This window comes from Eutrigla gurnardus (genome assembly GCF_963514095.1).
Source record: "Eutrigla gurnardus genome assembly, chromosome: 16".
Taxonomy (NCBI): domain Eukaryota; kingdom Metazoa; phylum Chordata; class Actinopteri; order Perciformes; family Triglidae; genus Eutrigla; species Eutrigla gurnardus.
In genome coordinates, this window is record NC_139927.1 from 21,652,330 (window position 1) to 21,669,131 (window position 16,802).

At 44.9% G+C, this 16,802-nt stretch overlaps 1 protein-coding gene across 6 annotated transcripts in view; it reads right to left on the reverse strand.

Moving 5' to 3' along the window:
- Positions 1 to 16,802, reverse strand: part of nrxn3b (neurexin 3b) — a 278,223-nt gene that overhangs the window by 150,024 nt on the left and 111,397 nt on the right. For 4 of the 6 annotated variants that reach the window (XM_084031039.1, XM_084031041.1, XM_084031038.1 and 1 more), the window contains 7 exons: positions 15,365 to 15,484; positions 14,926 to 15,038; positions 14,520 to 14,788; positions 13,247 to 13,437; positions 11,789 to 11,962; positions 10,878 to 10,904; positions 8,814 to 8,933 (listed from right to left, as the gene is read on the reverse strand). In XM_084031039.1, coding sequence (XP_083887165.1) covers positions 8,814 to 8,933; positions 10,878 to 10,904; positions 11,789 to 11,962; positions 13,247 to 13,437; positions 14,520 to 14,788; positions 14,926 to 15,038; positions 15,365 to 15,484 — 1,014 coding nt within the window. The remainder of the gene's footprint in view (positions 1 to 8,813; positions 8,934 to 10,877; positions 10,905 to 11,788; positions 11,963 to 13,246; positions 13,438 to 14,519; positions 14,789 to 14,925; positions 15,039 to 15,364; positions 15,485 to 16,802) is intronic. The other 2 variants (XM_084031042.1, XM_084031040.1) reach the window with 1 other exon arrangement.

Sequence of the window (16,802 nt, forward strand, 5' to 3'; positions counted from 1 at the left end):
TAAGACCAAGGGCAAGGATGGACTCAGTGTAAACTCTGAGCGACATGTCCAACATGTGTGAACTCTGGTACACCGAGTGGGAGTGGACCGCCTGCTCTCTTTGAAAACCAAAATGTCCAGAGATAATTGCCTTTGCGGATGTCTTGCCCCCCCCCCCCCCCCCCCACACACACACACACACACAGGAGCAGTACACAGTTAACAGTGTATTACCTGCATGAGTGCCCTTCAGACACAACACAGGGTTCTTCTGCTGAAGAAGCTCAAATGTGCGTCTCCAGCTACAAGGCCGAACGGCTTCAACCCACATGTTCAGATGACTGACTTCACGATGTAAACTAGGGGTGGGTAAAAATATCGATTCAGCAATGCATTGCGATTCTTTTCCCCGCAATTCAATATCGATTCAGCAATCTTCTGAATCGATTCAAGCCCCTGGCCAGTGGGGGCGCTGTGACCGACACCCTCGTGTGATTCGCGCTGTACGGACGGGGGCCGCACTAGACCAAACCATTACAATATGGCGACCGGAGTGAGTACACACCGGCCGTGGAAGCGCCGCGAATAGGCGCGTAGCGGAGCCCGCTTCCTTTCGGCGCCCCTGTTAAGCTATGGTGTCGTTCACACCAGACATGGAGCGCCGCGAATAGGCGCGGCCGTCCCGCGCCGTGAAGCGATCGTTCCGCCGTCTGCTCTATTTTTTGCGCGTCCCGCGAGCGAACGCGTCAGTTCTGGCAGTAAATCACACAGTAGCTGTGTCCCAATTCAGGGTCTGCAGCCACAGCTAAAGAAACACGAGACAATCTGGCCAATTTTCAAAATAAAAACAATTTTCAAAATAAAATACCGCGATTGACAAATGCGATCATAGTTTTGTATCTCAACTCGCACTGGGAAACAGGAAGAGAAAATACATTTAATAAATGAGTGAAGAGTAGATAAACAAATATGTGCATTTCAACGGTATATCTGCACTACTACTGTCTACTACCATAGCTTCCGCGGCGGTTACATGCACTGTAGTTCAGTGTTTAAGTAGTGTCCTGTTTTATCATGCTATGAGTTATACCACGGCTGTTCATAAGGCATGAAACTTAATAAATTATTTGAAAAAATGATCTGGTACTCTTACTTGTGTATTTCTACTTGAAACTGAATCGATATCAAAGCATTTCAATCAATATCGAATCGAACGTGACCCAACGAATCGAAATCGAATCGAATCGTGAGATTCTAAACAATACCCAGCCCTAATGTAAACTCAACTCAATGGCCTCCCATGCATTACCTTTTTATAACTGCAAATGATGCAGTTGCACATGTGTTTACCTCATAAGATAAAGTTTTCACTCGGTCCGTTTCACCTCAATCGTTTTTATTGCAGTTCAATGTGTTTGTTGTCAAGCAGACAGACTGAACCAACGCTCCCTCTTGGTTTTGACCAACTTCCTGCCAGTCCTGCTGACTTTACCCAAAGCAGGACCAGCTAGTGGACTGGGAAAGTCATTTTTACTTCAAGGTTAAACTTCTTATACATAGACTGTAAGAAATGGACAGTCATTGTGATCTCAACAACTGGTTCGTGGACTCCTTGGAGTCTTTTGTGGTATCAAGCCGTCGCCATCTTGTATTTTGAAACCTGTAAAGGAAGTGACCATATTTGGACTGTGGATGTGGCCCTTCAGCTTTGGCTTCGCTTTTCAGAACCGTCTGAGTTTAAATAGCAACAGGTTGTGTATCAATACATACCATTCCCACACAAACTATCGCAGTACTATGCTGTTTCAATGTTTCCCCCAGTCAGGGGCAGCAGACATACAGTATTTCCTGATAGCACGTCCAATCTAAGCCTGACTGGTTAAAATGAGACACAGCTAGGTTAACATGTGATTAGAGATGAATAGAAACAGGGGATGGGGGATCTAGTGCCCCTTATTTCTGATGAAGCAGTATGGCCTGTAAGTGCTGTACAGAGGAGAGCTGTATTCTTTGTGGTCTGCTTTGAGTGCTTGGTGATGACTACCTATCAGCCTCACTGCTGGGAGACAAAAGAGAGACAGGGATGAGTGCGACCAGAACAACAGAGCCAAAAAGTGAGACCAGCTCACCTTTGTTTTTCCATTGTATTGCATGTACTCATGGGTGCAAATGAAATGAGTGAATATAATACTGTCTGCCAATGACAAACGACTTCTATTTGTGTAGCCTTTGAATCCAATGCATATAGATTTGAACACATTGTCCTGACAATGTTTTGACATAGAGAAAGGATTAAAAGAAAAGATAATTTCTCCTTGCTTTCTAGATTATTCAATCAGGAGCAGAGTGATGGATAAGAAAGATGACCAAAGACACAAAGACAGGAGAAAAAAGAAATGTCACGGCTGTAAAAGAAAAAGTGCACAAATGGCTCTTACTCAAGACATGTTCCTGCTCAAAAGCCTGAAGTCGGAGGTATTGATTGGGTGATTTGTATGTGTTGCTGCAGCTCCTGAAATGTGTCTAGGAACATGCGTTGATGGATGTGTCTGCGGCTGGGCGCCCCGCCTGTGAGGGCCGCGGCTGGGAACGCTCCGACAGCCTCGAGGTTACGCGCCTGGCACCAAAACAGATGGATGCCCCTCATCGTAACTGACTGTAATGTGTTCAACTCAATCATTTCCTCCCTCGCCATACAACATCTCTCTCATTCGCTCTCCGAGGCAGTTTGCAGAAAGCCTGAGAGGAGTTCCAGAGCATGTCGGAGAAGTCATGACTTTGTTTATCGCAGCAGGAGAAACTCAACAAGGTTGTTAACCATCATGTTCTCGGCCTGTGTTCCAGGAATGGTGAAACATTGTTTGCTTTCTGTGTGAATGTGAGATGAGCAGATGGATATCGTTCTGATGTCTGTTTGGTAAGTATGCAACTGGAGTCAAGATGTACTGAACCTGTTTGAGCATAGAGTTTAGAAGCAGAGGAAGATGGCTGGCTCTGTCCAAAGTGAGAGAATCCACCTCCCTACTGCCAGAGCTTCCTAATGACAGACTGCATTTGGTTTGTTTAACGCTTTTATAAAATGAAATGTAAAGTGACACATTGTGGTTTTATGTGGAGTTAGTGTGAGAGCTTTCCCACCAGCCAACAGTGTTTATGCTAAACTAGACTAAATAAACCCCATCCAGCTCATTCTCCAGAATAAAGCAAATAAGTGAGTAATACGTTCAACCGTAACTTTAATGATACTACTGCATATGTGGGGGCAGCAGAACAAGCTGATAAAACAAATAAAACTGCACGTAACGAATGAATATATGGACAGTGGAATATCCGGATCGAATATGAGCTGACAACTAACAATGCAGACCCTCAGGTAAACGCGCTTCGCTCTGTTCACATCGTGAACACTGATTGTGCTGCTAGCACCGTGAGCAGCTAGGCGCTGTCAGCCATTGCCATGTTGAGAGCCATATGGACACAATCGCTCACAAAACCTCCATGTAGAAACAACCAGGTTTGGCTGAAATCACCACTGCTTCCTGTTTCATGTTGTGAAGTCATCAAACACTGTCCTGTCTGGGTTGATGACATCACCCAAGCTGCATTCACTAGCGAGTCACACATTGCCTGCTTCATTACAAGGAACTATTTTGTTGTGATTGAATTCATTAAGCGGATGAAAAGGATGCTGATGTAACAATATAGTGACATCAATGTGTAAAAAGTCTGTAGTCATGTTTTGTTAGGACAACTTTTAAAATGCTTGTTTTCTGAATGGAGTTTGGCTTGATGGAAGGTAGGTCGGTAACACTGTAGCTGCTCTTCTGTCTGTACAAATCTCCGGATGACAGACCACTACAATATTTTTATTCTCCATTTGTGATTCAGTGACGACAGGAGAATCTCAATGCTGATACGCTTTTGCATCACGCAAATAAGATATTCAGCTCATTTGCATCGCATCTTTGCATCATATATATGCAATAGCACCAGGTGAAAAAATATGCTTCGCGTTTGATGTAAACACACCTTAAAGTCCCAGTCGGCAACATGTTTTGATCATATTCACCGAAGCCAACACTATGCTCCGATAGAACAACATAAATGGTTTTAGGTTTAAAAAAAAAAAGCGTGCCTCTACGTGCACGTAGAGCCCCTCCCCCCTCGGGTCGTACCACTATCACAGGGGGGAGGTGGAGATTCCTCGTTAAAAACTGAAACGAGGAGGTCCAAAACAACCAAGGAAAAGAAAACACCGGTGGAAAAGAAGGAAAAAAAGAAAGATGGCGATGGTGAGTCAACATCGGACCCGCGTTTCAAAGGTGGCGTGACCTAAGGGATTTCAAAGGGCAGTCAAGGGGAAGGAGCTCGGTGGTCGTGGGGGAGGAGCGTGAGAGTTGGAAACATTCAGAATCTGACATGAGTGCCCTCGATCCGCCAGACTTGCCGACTGGGACTTTAAGACCAATGGCGCAGAAATACAGCAACATATTCACACATAAAATGAAAATAAATGATCTGGAAATATAGAAAGCTGCTTATTTGTTCAATGCGGCCATTACTGACGGTCATGAGGAGTAACCTCCCCTCCATCTTTTTACCCGTTTTACATTCTCTTTTTCTTCAGGCCCCGGGGCATTTAGGCTCCACGCCACCGCGTATATCCAATTATGCCGCGCCTCTGAGCACAAGGGTGACACATCGATTGACACAAGCGACATCCACTCTTATCACAGTGACATGATGCACTGCTGGGCAAGCATCATTAGCCTGATCAGCCAATAGCTGGGTAGCTTGTTAGACCCCCAAGGGCTGGACATTCGGCTGTAGCTCTAATACAGATATCATAAGACAAGGAGGAGGAGTGATGAAGGGATGGAGGGAAGGAAGAGAGCAAGACAGATTACAAACCTTGGAGGGGAAACTATGTTAGTGGCCTCCGCTGTATGTATGTGTTCCGGGGTATTCTGCTGGGTTGGTGTTGGGCAATTACACATTTCCTCCAGCCTCAGCTACACAATAACAGGAGCTGTTTCCTTGAAGCAGCAAACATCCATCGTTCAAAACATGTTCCTTTGTGATGCTACTGCAGGCAGCTGTTAAGTGACTGTTATTAAGCCACCTGATCGTGTGATGCCTCAGTCACTTCCAGCCAACAAATTTGCCTCAACTACTACATCACCGAGTGAGATCATCCAAAGTGGGCTTTGGGGATGGGTTGTGCCCCCAGGACAAATCTATCTCTATGGACTTTTGTGGCCCATTTTTGATCTACCTGTGGTATTTATAGGCAAATGTTCTCATATTTCTATGCTCCACTTACTGTGTAAGTCCCATTTAGCTAAAAGGTGCTTTCATATCCAGTATGAAAACTTTATATGAGCTTTTGAAAGAAGATAAAATCAAAACAATTCTACTGCTCTTCTTTCCTGATTCATCGTTCGTTATACTGATTGTCTTTCGTGGCTGAAAAAGTTAGCAATGTGTTCTGATCTGAAGTTGCCACCACTACATGTGTGCCCAGCTGAAACTCCAACACAAGCTCCATGGTTCCCAGAGAGTCCCCCAATGACCAACTAAGCCCTCCTCAACACCTGTCGGCCACTTGCAGCCCGTTCTTCTCCAGGAGCTCGATAGACTCCAGCATGTGCTGCTGTGTCTTCTCTCATGTTCTTGTTTATTCAAAAACCTTCCCTCATCACTGACGTTAATGTCAAAGTGAATAGTGCCATTGTGTGGTTAGCTTTCTGTCCCCACTCTGGTTATAATACAGTTGAACAGATGCTCCAGTCAACAGAGGGAAACGCTATTATTACAGTGTATTTTTACTGAGAAGAACATTGTGGACCAGAGGAAACAACGCTTGTTTCGCAACCCCGGACCTCTTTTGTCCTTTTCTTTTTCCTCACCACTCCTACTCCCCAGCGAGCGGAGAAAGAAATGACTACGAGGCGAAAGTCCTGATTATTTTCTTTTCTATAGCGGAGGAAGCAATGCCACTGCTGTGTCATTTCTGTAAGCAGTTAGCCAGATATGATTACAGCCCTCTGAGCATGCCTTGAAAAGTGAATTAAGGACATTGTGTTGAGCAGGAGCAGAGGGTTGGTGGGGATCAATACACTGGCAGAGAAATTCATCACTAAATCCATCGAAGCAATTACTGATGTCAGCATCCAGCTGACGAACGCTGTTCTGTTGCCCGTCTTCAGCTTCTCTCGCTCGACTCTTTATTTCTGTTTGTTTACCATGCTCCTGACTGTGGAACAATGCGGCGACCTTTGCAAAGATAATTCTGTTACGTAAGTTGAGTAATTGCTCTGGATGTGGAAGAGGAGTGTCCGCCGCTCTTCCTGCTCGGCCCACAGCTCCCTGCCCTTGGATTTTCAAATGAAAATATGTGGGATTCACAGAACCTGACAGGTTGAGGTCTGCTCAGAAAAGCGGGAGGGAGAGGAGGGGGAAAGACGGAGAGGGAAAAAAGGGGGATGGATTGGAGACGACAGGGAGACGGAGATGAGCATGACAAAAGCAGTGAGCCAGAACCAAGCAGGATGGAAATGCTATAAGAGTCAGTGCTGAGCACGATATACCTCCCGATCGTCCAAGCGGCTTTGAAAATGGGCCGGGGTGGTTCAAATCCCCATTGTGTCTTGTTCCCATAAGTAAAGGTCTGCATTAACAAAGTGCAGGCTGCAGGGGTACACAAGAATAAATGAAAGGCGCCGAGATGGTTTTTGGCTGCTGAGGTTTTATTTTCCTCCCTTCTCCTCCTCCTCCTCCTCCTCCACCTAGAGCCCTGTTGGCTACAATGGCGATGCGCAGCGAAGGAACGGAGGCTCGGCGCTAACAATCGGCACAGACGAAGCCGCGAGAGGCTTCACTGGCAGAAATGTTCACTTTACTTTGTTGGAGTTTCTTTATTTGGACAATGGGTAGAGACAGAGTCAGAGAAGCAGACAATTACTGATATTTGCTGCCAGCTATCAGAGAGGGAGAGACTGAGAAATAGAGGGAGAAGCTCCACTCCCACATTGTTAATTAAAAACTCTCTCAGCAGCGCCGTGCTCGCTGAATGAAAGGCAGCCACACAGTCGCACAACACGCACACGGCAACACAAGGAGAAGATGTTCGCCCATTTCATTTTTATCAAGCTACTACAATCCAGCAATAAAATGGTCGGCAATATGATTGTATTGTACTACATTTGATTTTGCATTGTTTAGGAGATCGCACACTATTCCCTCTGTGATCCATAGCTATAGAGATAGGACGGCTGTGTGTTGTGGTAGGGGACAGATAAAGAGAGACAGAGAGACAGAAGCGGTGGAGAAAAATAACAGGAAAGCTGATTTCATGCTCGGGGGATTGCATCTCATTTTCTCTCCCAGAGCAGTGCTGCCCTCCTTATGGATTTACTGCCACCTGGTGGTGTGTGACTGCACTGCTGAGTTCATGAAAACCAAAGAGAGACAGGCTGCCATCAGAATCAACATCAGAATAATGGGCCAATCCAATCCTTATTTCAGGCAGACGGTAAGTCTGACTTTTTCTCTTATTATAATTTTTGTTTTTACTTCTAGCACATCGCTTCAAAGAGAAAGGACATCAACTAGAAAACTTCCATTCAGGGCAACACCATATGCTTGGACAGTCTAGTCAACATTAGTCAACATCTGTCTACTCAACCACCAACAGGAGAACTGAGACTTACAACGGCACCGTCATGAGATGTAACATTAGTTACCTTCACATGCTGTTGTCTTCCAAGGAGAATCACATCCGCCTCGATCGGAAATCAATTTAATCTCCCTCCGTGTCGTCAGGAGGCGGGTGAATGAGGGCCTCTCATCACTAATTAACTATGAACACACAGCTCCCATCGCGAGGGGACAATTGCAGTAATTACTCGCTCTGCATGGACACGCTGCATCATGTGATTTTTTGCAGAGGGAGGAAAAAAGAAGCGAGTGAAACGAAATAAAGGAAAAGAAGAGGGTGTGAGAGGTAAGTCACATCAGAAAGGTCTGGGGGAATATGACGGAGAGCAGCTATCCTAACAGCCTCCCCACCTCATTAGCCCCGCCCCGCAGCAGAACGCCCCAACTATTAACCGCCAAATGAAAGACTGCCAAGCGTGATTACTAAGGGGAAGTCCCCTATCGGCATGGGGATAAGGGATCCCTGCACACGCACCATCTCACACAAAGTCACACTCAACCTCTGTGATAGCTATTTGAAGGGCGTTTATGAAAAGGTGATTGAGGCAGAAGTGGATATTTTACACATCATCAGTCACAAACTTTCAGTCCCGAAGCCCAAAACGTGAACGCTCTGCACACTTGTTACGACTAATTGCCTGCATCACAGCAAAGGGGGGATAAAAACACCCCCAATAATTATCGGCATCCCTCAGTTGCTTCATTTAAAGATCACAAGAAGCTTTCAGCTCCACTTTCATGCAGCCAATCTGACAAGGGCTTAATACGCACACGAGTGAAAGAGCCTGGTGTCCTTGAGTCAAGGGTACACTCACGGCTGCAGAGAGGACGGTTTATGTGTGTGTGTGTGTGTGTCTGTGTGTGTGAAACGGCTGCACGCCATCACAGCCATGTGTGATTTTATGCACTTCTAAATGCAGGATCTAGTTGTGTGATAATAGTGATGAAACATGGCAGTCGTGATCATGCCCAAAGTTGAAGCCGACATTACTCAACAGATGTCCCTGTGAGTCTCTCAGACGTGACAACGCTCCGTTCAGAGCCACCTGATACATGTTCAAGTCAGCGCTCGTGCTCGGCAGGTGCAGGTCAGCAACATGTTCAGCTGTACTCACGGTCATTGCAGTAAGTCCCCGAGTACGACGTCATGGAGCAGTCACAAGTGAAGTTCTCCCACTGCTGGATGCACACGCCCATGTTGGAGCACGAGTCCTCCTGGCAGGTCGTACTCGGGCCTGGGAAAAGGAGGGAGGGAGAGATACCACAAAAACACAGTCAAACAACACTAAGAGCTACTGCTGAGCCTTAACAATGCAGGACCCATGCAGAAGAAATGCACTCTACAGAGAGATATACAGCATGTGGGCTGAGAAGAACGAACAGGGAGCTAACGGTGCCACCACGAGAAGCCTGACCTGCAGTACAGCACACTTCAGAACCAGTCTGGAATCCTGTTTCATGCCGCGTAGCGGTAAAAACGGCAGGCGGGAGCAGAGGCGCCAGGTTTCCAGGATCAGCAGCACGCTTTTCTTTCACTTAATTACTGTAAACACTGCTGTGCAGGAAGTCATGCTATCGTTTAGGCCTAATCTGCCTTTAAGTCATGCAGACACATCGTAGCACAGCTGGGCTGATGTGATGGCACCGCCAGCATCCCTTCATTGCCTTCTGTTTGGAGAGTGTGTGTGCAGGTGGACATGCATGGGAGTTGTTTTCATCATTCCAACACGTGATTTAAAAAAAAAAAGTTTTATCAGAGTAAAACTTAGAACGCTGCATTCCCTCTGTGAACAAGCAAGACGTGACATAAAAAAGAACCTTGTAACGGATGTTTCATGACATTAAACAATTCTCATTATCTCTTTTTTTTTTAAATGGCAATTTTCTTTCCAAACATCTCTTTCACTGTGAACAAGTGTGTTTTCCAGGAACAAAAGAGCACCGGAGGACACACACATACCGTACGTATGCACTTCAGTCAGACGGGAGCTGAGGAGGGTATTCAAAGTCAAACTGGATGTGTGTGTTTGCTACTCGTCGACACCACACATAGCTCTCACCTTTGAATACTATTACTGAGAGGGAATGCAGATAAGGACAAGCGCACAGCATTGATAACAAGATAAACAAATCCCCCGTCGGAGTCTAGACAGACACGGGGAGGAGGGGTGGGGGTTTGACAGGAACCCCTCCGATAACCACATTGGGCGGAAAAAAAGGAAAGTAAATAAAGTCAAATTAAATCAACAGTCCAAAAGGATGGCAGACAAATGTGAGTAAACGGTGTCAATTGTCTTGTGCAAGACAATGTGAAGAGAAGAGAGACGTTTGACGTGGAGGACAGAGCAAGTTTTGCCGGCTGAAAGTGCGTTTACTGTGTAATGCACGGCGACGGTGGTCAAGCGGGCAGCCTCGGCACCGCGTGCACACATGGACTTGTGTCTGGCCTCAGCGGCAATCTCATGTTTGCATGCAGACGTCGCCGCTGGTTTGTCAGCATCACCAGTGGAGGATTTGGCTGCTTCTGACTGCTGTAGCAGGAGGTCGCTCGCTCTCTGAAAACCTCAGCTGGGTCAGATATATAATATACTGTATATATATTTTTCTTTTAAAAGAGAGAGAGAGAGAGAGCCTGATAAATCAGCAGCACACCGAAGGGGTGTGACAGCCTCTTTCTGTTGTCTATCTGCTCTACTCAATACTGTATATGTCAATATGTCACAATGCTGTCTGCTCTGCTTTTACATAACCATTCAATTTCAATGCATGTTATTTATAGCATATCATAACTAAAGTTATATCTGCATTATGTGTGTACTGCATGAACAGACCTGATCTGTTTACTCTCTTATCTGTGTACAACTTTAGTGAGCATGTTGTAAGACCCTTTACATGACTGTTACCATCTAACAGAAGTATGGATTATGCTTATGAGTATGCAGGAACCCCACCAGATATCATATTTACCCTCTCGGTTGATGAGTCAGTTATTTAGTCTGCCAGTCATCTCTCTTTCTCTCTTTTTAATGTTTGTATTCGGTAATCTTTTCAGCGAGCAAGTCACCTCTGCCACTTCTGTCACCAAGGGAACATTACTGCCACCGTGACACCCACAATGCATTGCACACAGCAGACTTTCAGGTGAGCAGGCCTCGGAGAGGCTGAGTTTAACCCTCTACCTTGCAGGTCGGCTTTGGTGAAACCAACTTTGTTAGCGCGGAAAGAAAATAAACAACAGAACAGAGCAGAGCGGAAAGAAGAGTAAAGGTTAGTGAGGGAGCAGCATGGTTAGTGTCCGTGTGATGTGGACACAGGTCTTCACTTTGGTAGTGGGGGTGAGCTGCAGAGTACTTCTGTTCCATAACAGGAATGTAACTAGGTTTCTCTTATTCAGGCAGCACTCTGACCGAAAGCTTCTGCTGCCCTCTAGAGGTCATATGCATCACGTATTGGACACAATAGAATTTTACATTGGAACAATATAGATGGAAGCGGCTTCAAGGTGATTGACTTGACATTAAAACAACACCAATAAAGACAAATTAATTTTGAATTTGTTGCAAAAAGACAACAATACAGCAGTTTATCTGTATTCTATAACAGCCAAAGGCTACTTTGCCTTAAGTTCCAGATTTGAGGTACTGGAGAGGGGAAATGTGTGTAAGTAGCATCACTTCTTCTACGACAAAGAAAAACACATTTCTTGGCTCACTTTAGTTAATTAAAAGCCAAACAGCACACACTAATTTGTGTGAAAATAATCCTTTTATCCACAGATTTGAAAGTGCTGTTACTTTGCTTGGCTACAGCTCCAGCAGCACAGGATACTGGTGAGCAGTGTTCCCTTTTTTTATTTGTGGCCTTTTATCATCTTGGTGAACAGGACGTTTCTTCATTTGATAACTAAGGTTTGAATACTTGCAGTTATCTTAAAATGGACGTATGTTGCATAAAAAGTGAAGTCAAGAAAGTGAAAGAAGTATTTTCCTATGATGTGACAAATGCCTGGCAGGAAGGAGATCAGTGGGATTAAGAACGCCCTCTAATGACTGGACACATGTCACAGGTCAGCAGGTCACGACCGTCCTACCTTCACAGCCACGCTCGATCTGCCCGCTGCGGAAAAGGGCGTCGTTGATGAGATCCGGCAGGCGGCCGTTGAGATCAACGGAGGCCAAGCAGCCCTGGAAGCCCTCCCGAGAGACCACCAGTTTAGGGAGGTTCTGGTACATGTTGGGTCCCAGACCCCCGACAAACAGGTCACCTGAGGGGACACGACACAGGTCAGCATGGTAGTGAGTTTAATACATATTAAATAATATTTTATATCAAAATGAAAGCAAGTAAAAGTTAGTTTCATAATGATTGACACATGAACTGATTTGCGGTACTTGCACAATACGTTTAAATCAACAATTCCTCAGAGCCCAGGAGGAAGCTAACAAAGTAACTGGTATTCAGTCATAAGTTAAACAGAGTGACAGCTATTACAGCAACACTACAGCAAGGTCCACGGTTTGGGAAATAGGCTCTTTGACCTACCTGCTAGATGAGAACACTCATCATGTCTGTACGGTAAATATGAAGCTAATGCTAGCCGCGAGTTAGCTTAGCTTAGCACAAAGACTAGAAACCATTGGAAACAACTATCATGGTCCTATGCAAAGCTAACAACATATGCCGAGCAGCAACTCCACAGGAGACCATTGAACACATCATATATCATATAGGGTATATGTGTCCATGTGCAGTTATGGGAGTTTATATGTTTTATATGTCCTACCATGTCTGACGAGTCTGCCCGTTAGCAATCGTCGTAGCTGATCGGATTAGCATATGCACGTTTCCCACCCACTGCACATGATTGGCTGCTGCTGGGGTTTTTTTAAAGCAGTGATTCTCAAAGTTTGACTGATTTAGAGCAGAGGTATTCAACGTTTTCAGGTCAGGGACCCCTCGGTCTGTAGGGACCCGGTGGAGGGCCCCGACGACCATCAAAATATGTTCTGTTAATATATGAATCAATTATCTTTTTAATAGCTTAGCATCATTATAAAGTACGTTTATACAAGGCCCTATGGGCTGCACTGCACATTTTTACTGAGCGGTTTAATAAGCAACACACTTTTGTGTTGGCATTTCTGCATCACAATTTCACCTCATAACATTGACTAAATAGGAAGATTTATATTTGCTAATTATAGTTTGTATTCTTGTCAAGGTGTATTTTTGGACATATTTCCATTTTTAGAAGAAATAAAGCTTGGGATCAAATCATTTCGGGGACCCCTGCAGTAACTCTGCAGACCCCCCTGTTGAAGGTCTCTGGTTTAGAGTTCATCCTCTGTCAGACAAATATAGATTTTTTCAAATCATTGAAAGTGAAACGGTTGAGGGGGTAGTGAGCCTTCAGTGTTGATGTCTTTGATTGTGACAAGTCTGAGGTGTGAGACGTGTGAGTCCAGTCTGAGTCCCCGTGTGGACCTGTCTCACATCCTCTGACCTTTATCATGAACATACTACAGTGATCTGACGCGAGGCTGCCTACCTTTGAGGTCCAGGTTCTTGGCTCCGTTGACATTCTGGGTGACTGACTTGGTGTCCACCTTGAGTGTGTGTGTGTTGGAAGAGTCTCTGGTGATGACCACGTTGTGCCACTGGTTATCGTTCAGCGGGTTATCGCTGTTCCCCTTCAGCAGGCTGGGCCCGTTCCCCAGGTCGAACACATAGTGGATGAACCTGGCAGAGGAGAAGCACAGCAGAGGAACACAATGGGGCTTTCTTAGTCACCTTCTATCTCACGCCGATGGCTCAGGAGCGCGGGCGGGTTGTCCACTAATTGGAAGACCAGTAGTTTGATCCCCGGCTCCTCCAGTCGACGTGTCCAAGTGTCCTTGGGCAACATACTGAACCCTTAATTGCTCCTGAATGCTGAGCCATCAGTGTAAGTGAAATTTGAATCCTGATGGACAGGCGGCACCTTGCATGGCAGCCGAGCCATCAGTGGCTGCAGTCGAATAGTCGAAATAAAGTAGGTCCTAACTCCTATTCCCTGACCTCTGGGTGAAACGTCCCGGGGTTAAGGAAAGGTGGAAGGAGAGCTCAAAAGGAGTCGACAAGCTTTTTACATCATTAATGACCGCTGATGACTGGCAGCTCCTCCTCCTTCCTGTTTGACCGTTTGCTGTATTTACATTTCATTTGTGGATTTAGTTTAGTTCGATTTGTAACATGATTGAAATAAATAAAAATACCATTAAATTATTATCAGTGTTCACACACATTTATCAACACAATTCCAATTACTATGTGTGCATGAAAGTAATTGTTAAATATGCAAATGCACATATGGTTTGTTTTCATGAACGGCCGAGGTGTGCAGAAATGTTGCTCTCGCAAGGAATTGTGGGACATAATCTCCTTTCCTTACGTGAAGCAAGATCTGTTGTATGCTATGCTAAAGGAGCTCTGAAAGGAAGCATTGGAGCTCCTTTCCTTTGCATTTAAAGAATCCGAACGGCTCTTATCATGGAGGCCACTTGTTTACTTCCGGGTCACTTCTTCAGTTAGGAACCTTCCTAAGCAAAAAAGACTATTCCACCGCTACATAGATGTAAGCCCATTTCCCAGACTGATGAACCAGCTCAGGCTGCTCTGACACTGATGTGTGGTATTTTGAGCAACAACTTTCAAAGAGATGTTGTGGGCAGCATGAAAGGGTTGCTTTAACCCGATAATGCTGTAAGAAAACACACGACGGGAACATGCTGCTTTAACAATCACCTCGGAATAAAACATCAGCACGTCGCTGCAACACTCACCCTTTGACCAGCTCTACAGCGATGAAGTCGTTCCCGTCTCCGCTGTTAAAGATAATGAAACCATCAGGCGAGGTGGTTTTGAACTGGAAGAAGAGGTGCATCGTGGTATAGGCCTGGAGAGTGGCCAAGCCCAGGTAGCTGCCCTTGGTCTTGAAGGTCACGGGGTCAGCAATGATGAAGCGCATGCCGAAGCGTGCGTTTAACTCGCAGAAGTCGATGTCCCCGTTTTTGCACATGTCGATGTACTGCATGCCGTTGAACTTGAGACTCTGTGGGGAGTTGAGAGATGGTTGGAAATCCGTTGTGAAGCAAATGTTCATGTAATTAAGATGATAAATAGGAATGACTACAGAGAAATAAGTGTATCTGTGACTGTCGTTTTCTAAAACCATGTATGGCTTTATACCTGAAGATGCCCAATGAAGGAGGAGGGAGTCGACGAGAGGAAGCGCCTCTCGGTCAAGATGCCCGTCTCCACGTTGTTGAACTCTAGACGGGTGTGGTCGCCCGCCATCTGACCTGAGAGGGGCGAGGGAGAGAGAGGAGGAGGAGAGGGATGAAGGGCTGGATGAGGAGGAGGGATCCTGGGACCTAAAGCCCAGTTTCAACGTGAGACTGATTTATAAAGAAAACTCATTTTTAGACAAATGGTGAAATCACAGATCAATACATTGTTACATGATAGTATTATTATTAATCAGACACACGGCTCAGGTTCACAGAATATAACACAAAAACTGTTTTCACCCCCCTACTCCCCCAAAAAGAAAAAAAAGAGAGAATAATTATGGGATCATGCATTTCCTGGATAGTGTAAAAGATCAAACAGTTCACAAGTGTAATACCTTCAGCCATGTCGTCATCCACAGTGAGTTTGAAGTTTTTACCACGGCGGACTACCCGGACCGAGTGCCACTCATTGTCGTTGAGCTTTTGTCCGGCATAAAGAACCTCAGGGCCTTTGCCTGAAGAGGAGGGTTCGTTAGTGGAGGGAAGGGGAAGCACAAGCACAAACCACATCTCTGTTCTCACAACCAGACCATTAAGCAGGAAAACACTTTCACTGCCAGTGTTGTTTAAAAATATCAGTAGTCTGATTCATCATCTGGAGATAGTAGTCTCACTTTCCAAACAAAACCTGGGTTTTATTTGACTACAGAGGAAAACGGTACAACAAAGTACCACTATCAGTACTTTTATACAATATAGGCCTATAACAGAAACTATTTGCTGATCTTCGTTCAAGGATTCAGAGATAAATTTAATATAACAGTCTCACTTGTATTCCATTGCTTTGTATAACTGGTCCATTTGTACTCAAACACATGGTTTCATGACAGAAAGTAGATCACTAATTGTGCTGCAGCTCACATTGTGTGACGTGTCCTCTAATCAACCACTAGGGGGCAATGCAGCCCCACCGAGCTCTGAACCCTGAATTTGCTGAATAATATGAAACAAGCTTTTTAAATCCCAGCCAGCCGTGTTCAGCAGTCACTTAGAGGGATTTATAGACAGGATTTAAGATTTTAATTTGGGGCTAAACTTCTGTTGTCCATTGTTGGCCCAATACTAGTGTACTGCATGTATATGAAGAAAGTGATCTATTTGAATAAAAGTCTCCTGAATGTTTTTATATTAAATCATTTTAATGAACACTTTCTGTTGGCACATTGTGGCTTGTATCCAGTGTCCACTGTGTGATGCTGTGCTCAGTATTCTATTATGTCTGCATTCATTTACAGCAACACAATGAAAAATCAAATCAAGTAAATCTTAAATAAAATACAAGTTATCTCTGTTCTAATAATCAATCAATATGAACAGAGGTCTACAATCTGTCTCTCTCTCTCTCTCTCTCTCTCTCTCTCTCTCTCTCTCTCTCTCTCTCTCTCACTCACACACACACACACACACACACACACACACTGTATCCCTTTTTAAGTATTTATTCTGTTTTTCTCACTCTCTTAATCCCCCTGTGTCTCTTTGTGTTTGGGAAATAATGAAACATAAGAGTCGCGTTCATGAGGAACAGCATGTCTTCTAACCCCGTCTATACATCACGTTAGCAGCCTTATAGTGCTGCAGGTGTTCAAGTAAAGAGGGCAAGAACCCAAAGCAAATGAGACATACAGTAATATGTAAGAGTGTAAATGTTTAACGGGGGAGCTACAGGCACACAGAGAACCCGCTGCCTAAATCAATTTGAAAAGTGTGCCATTTCAAAAACATAGAGTACATTAAGTCAGATTTGCATAACTTTAATCTCTGGCTATGACT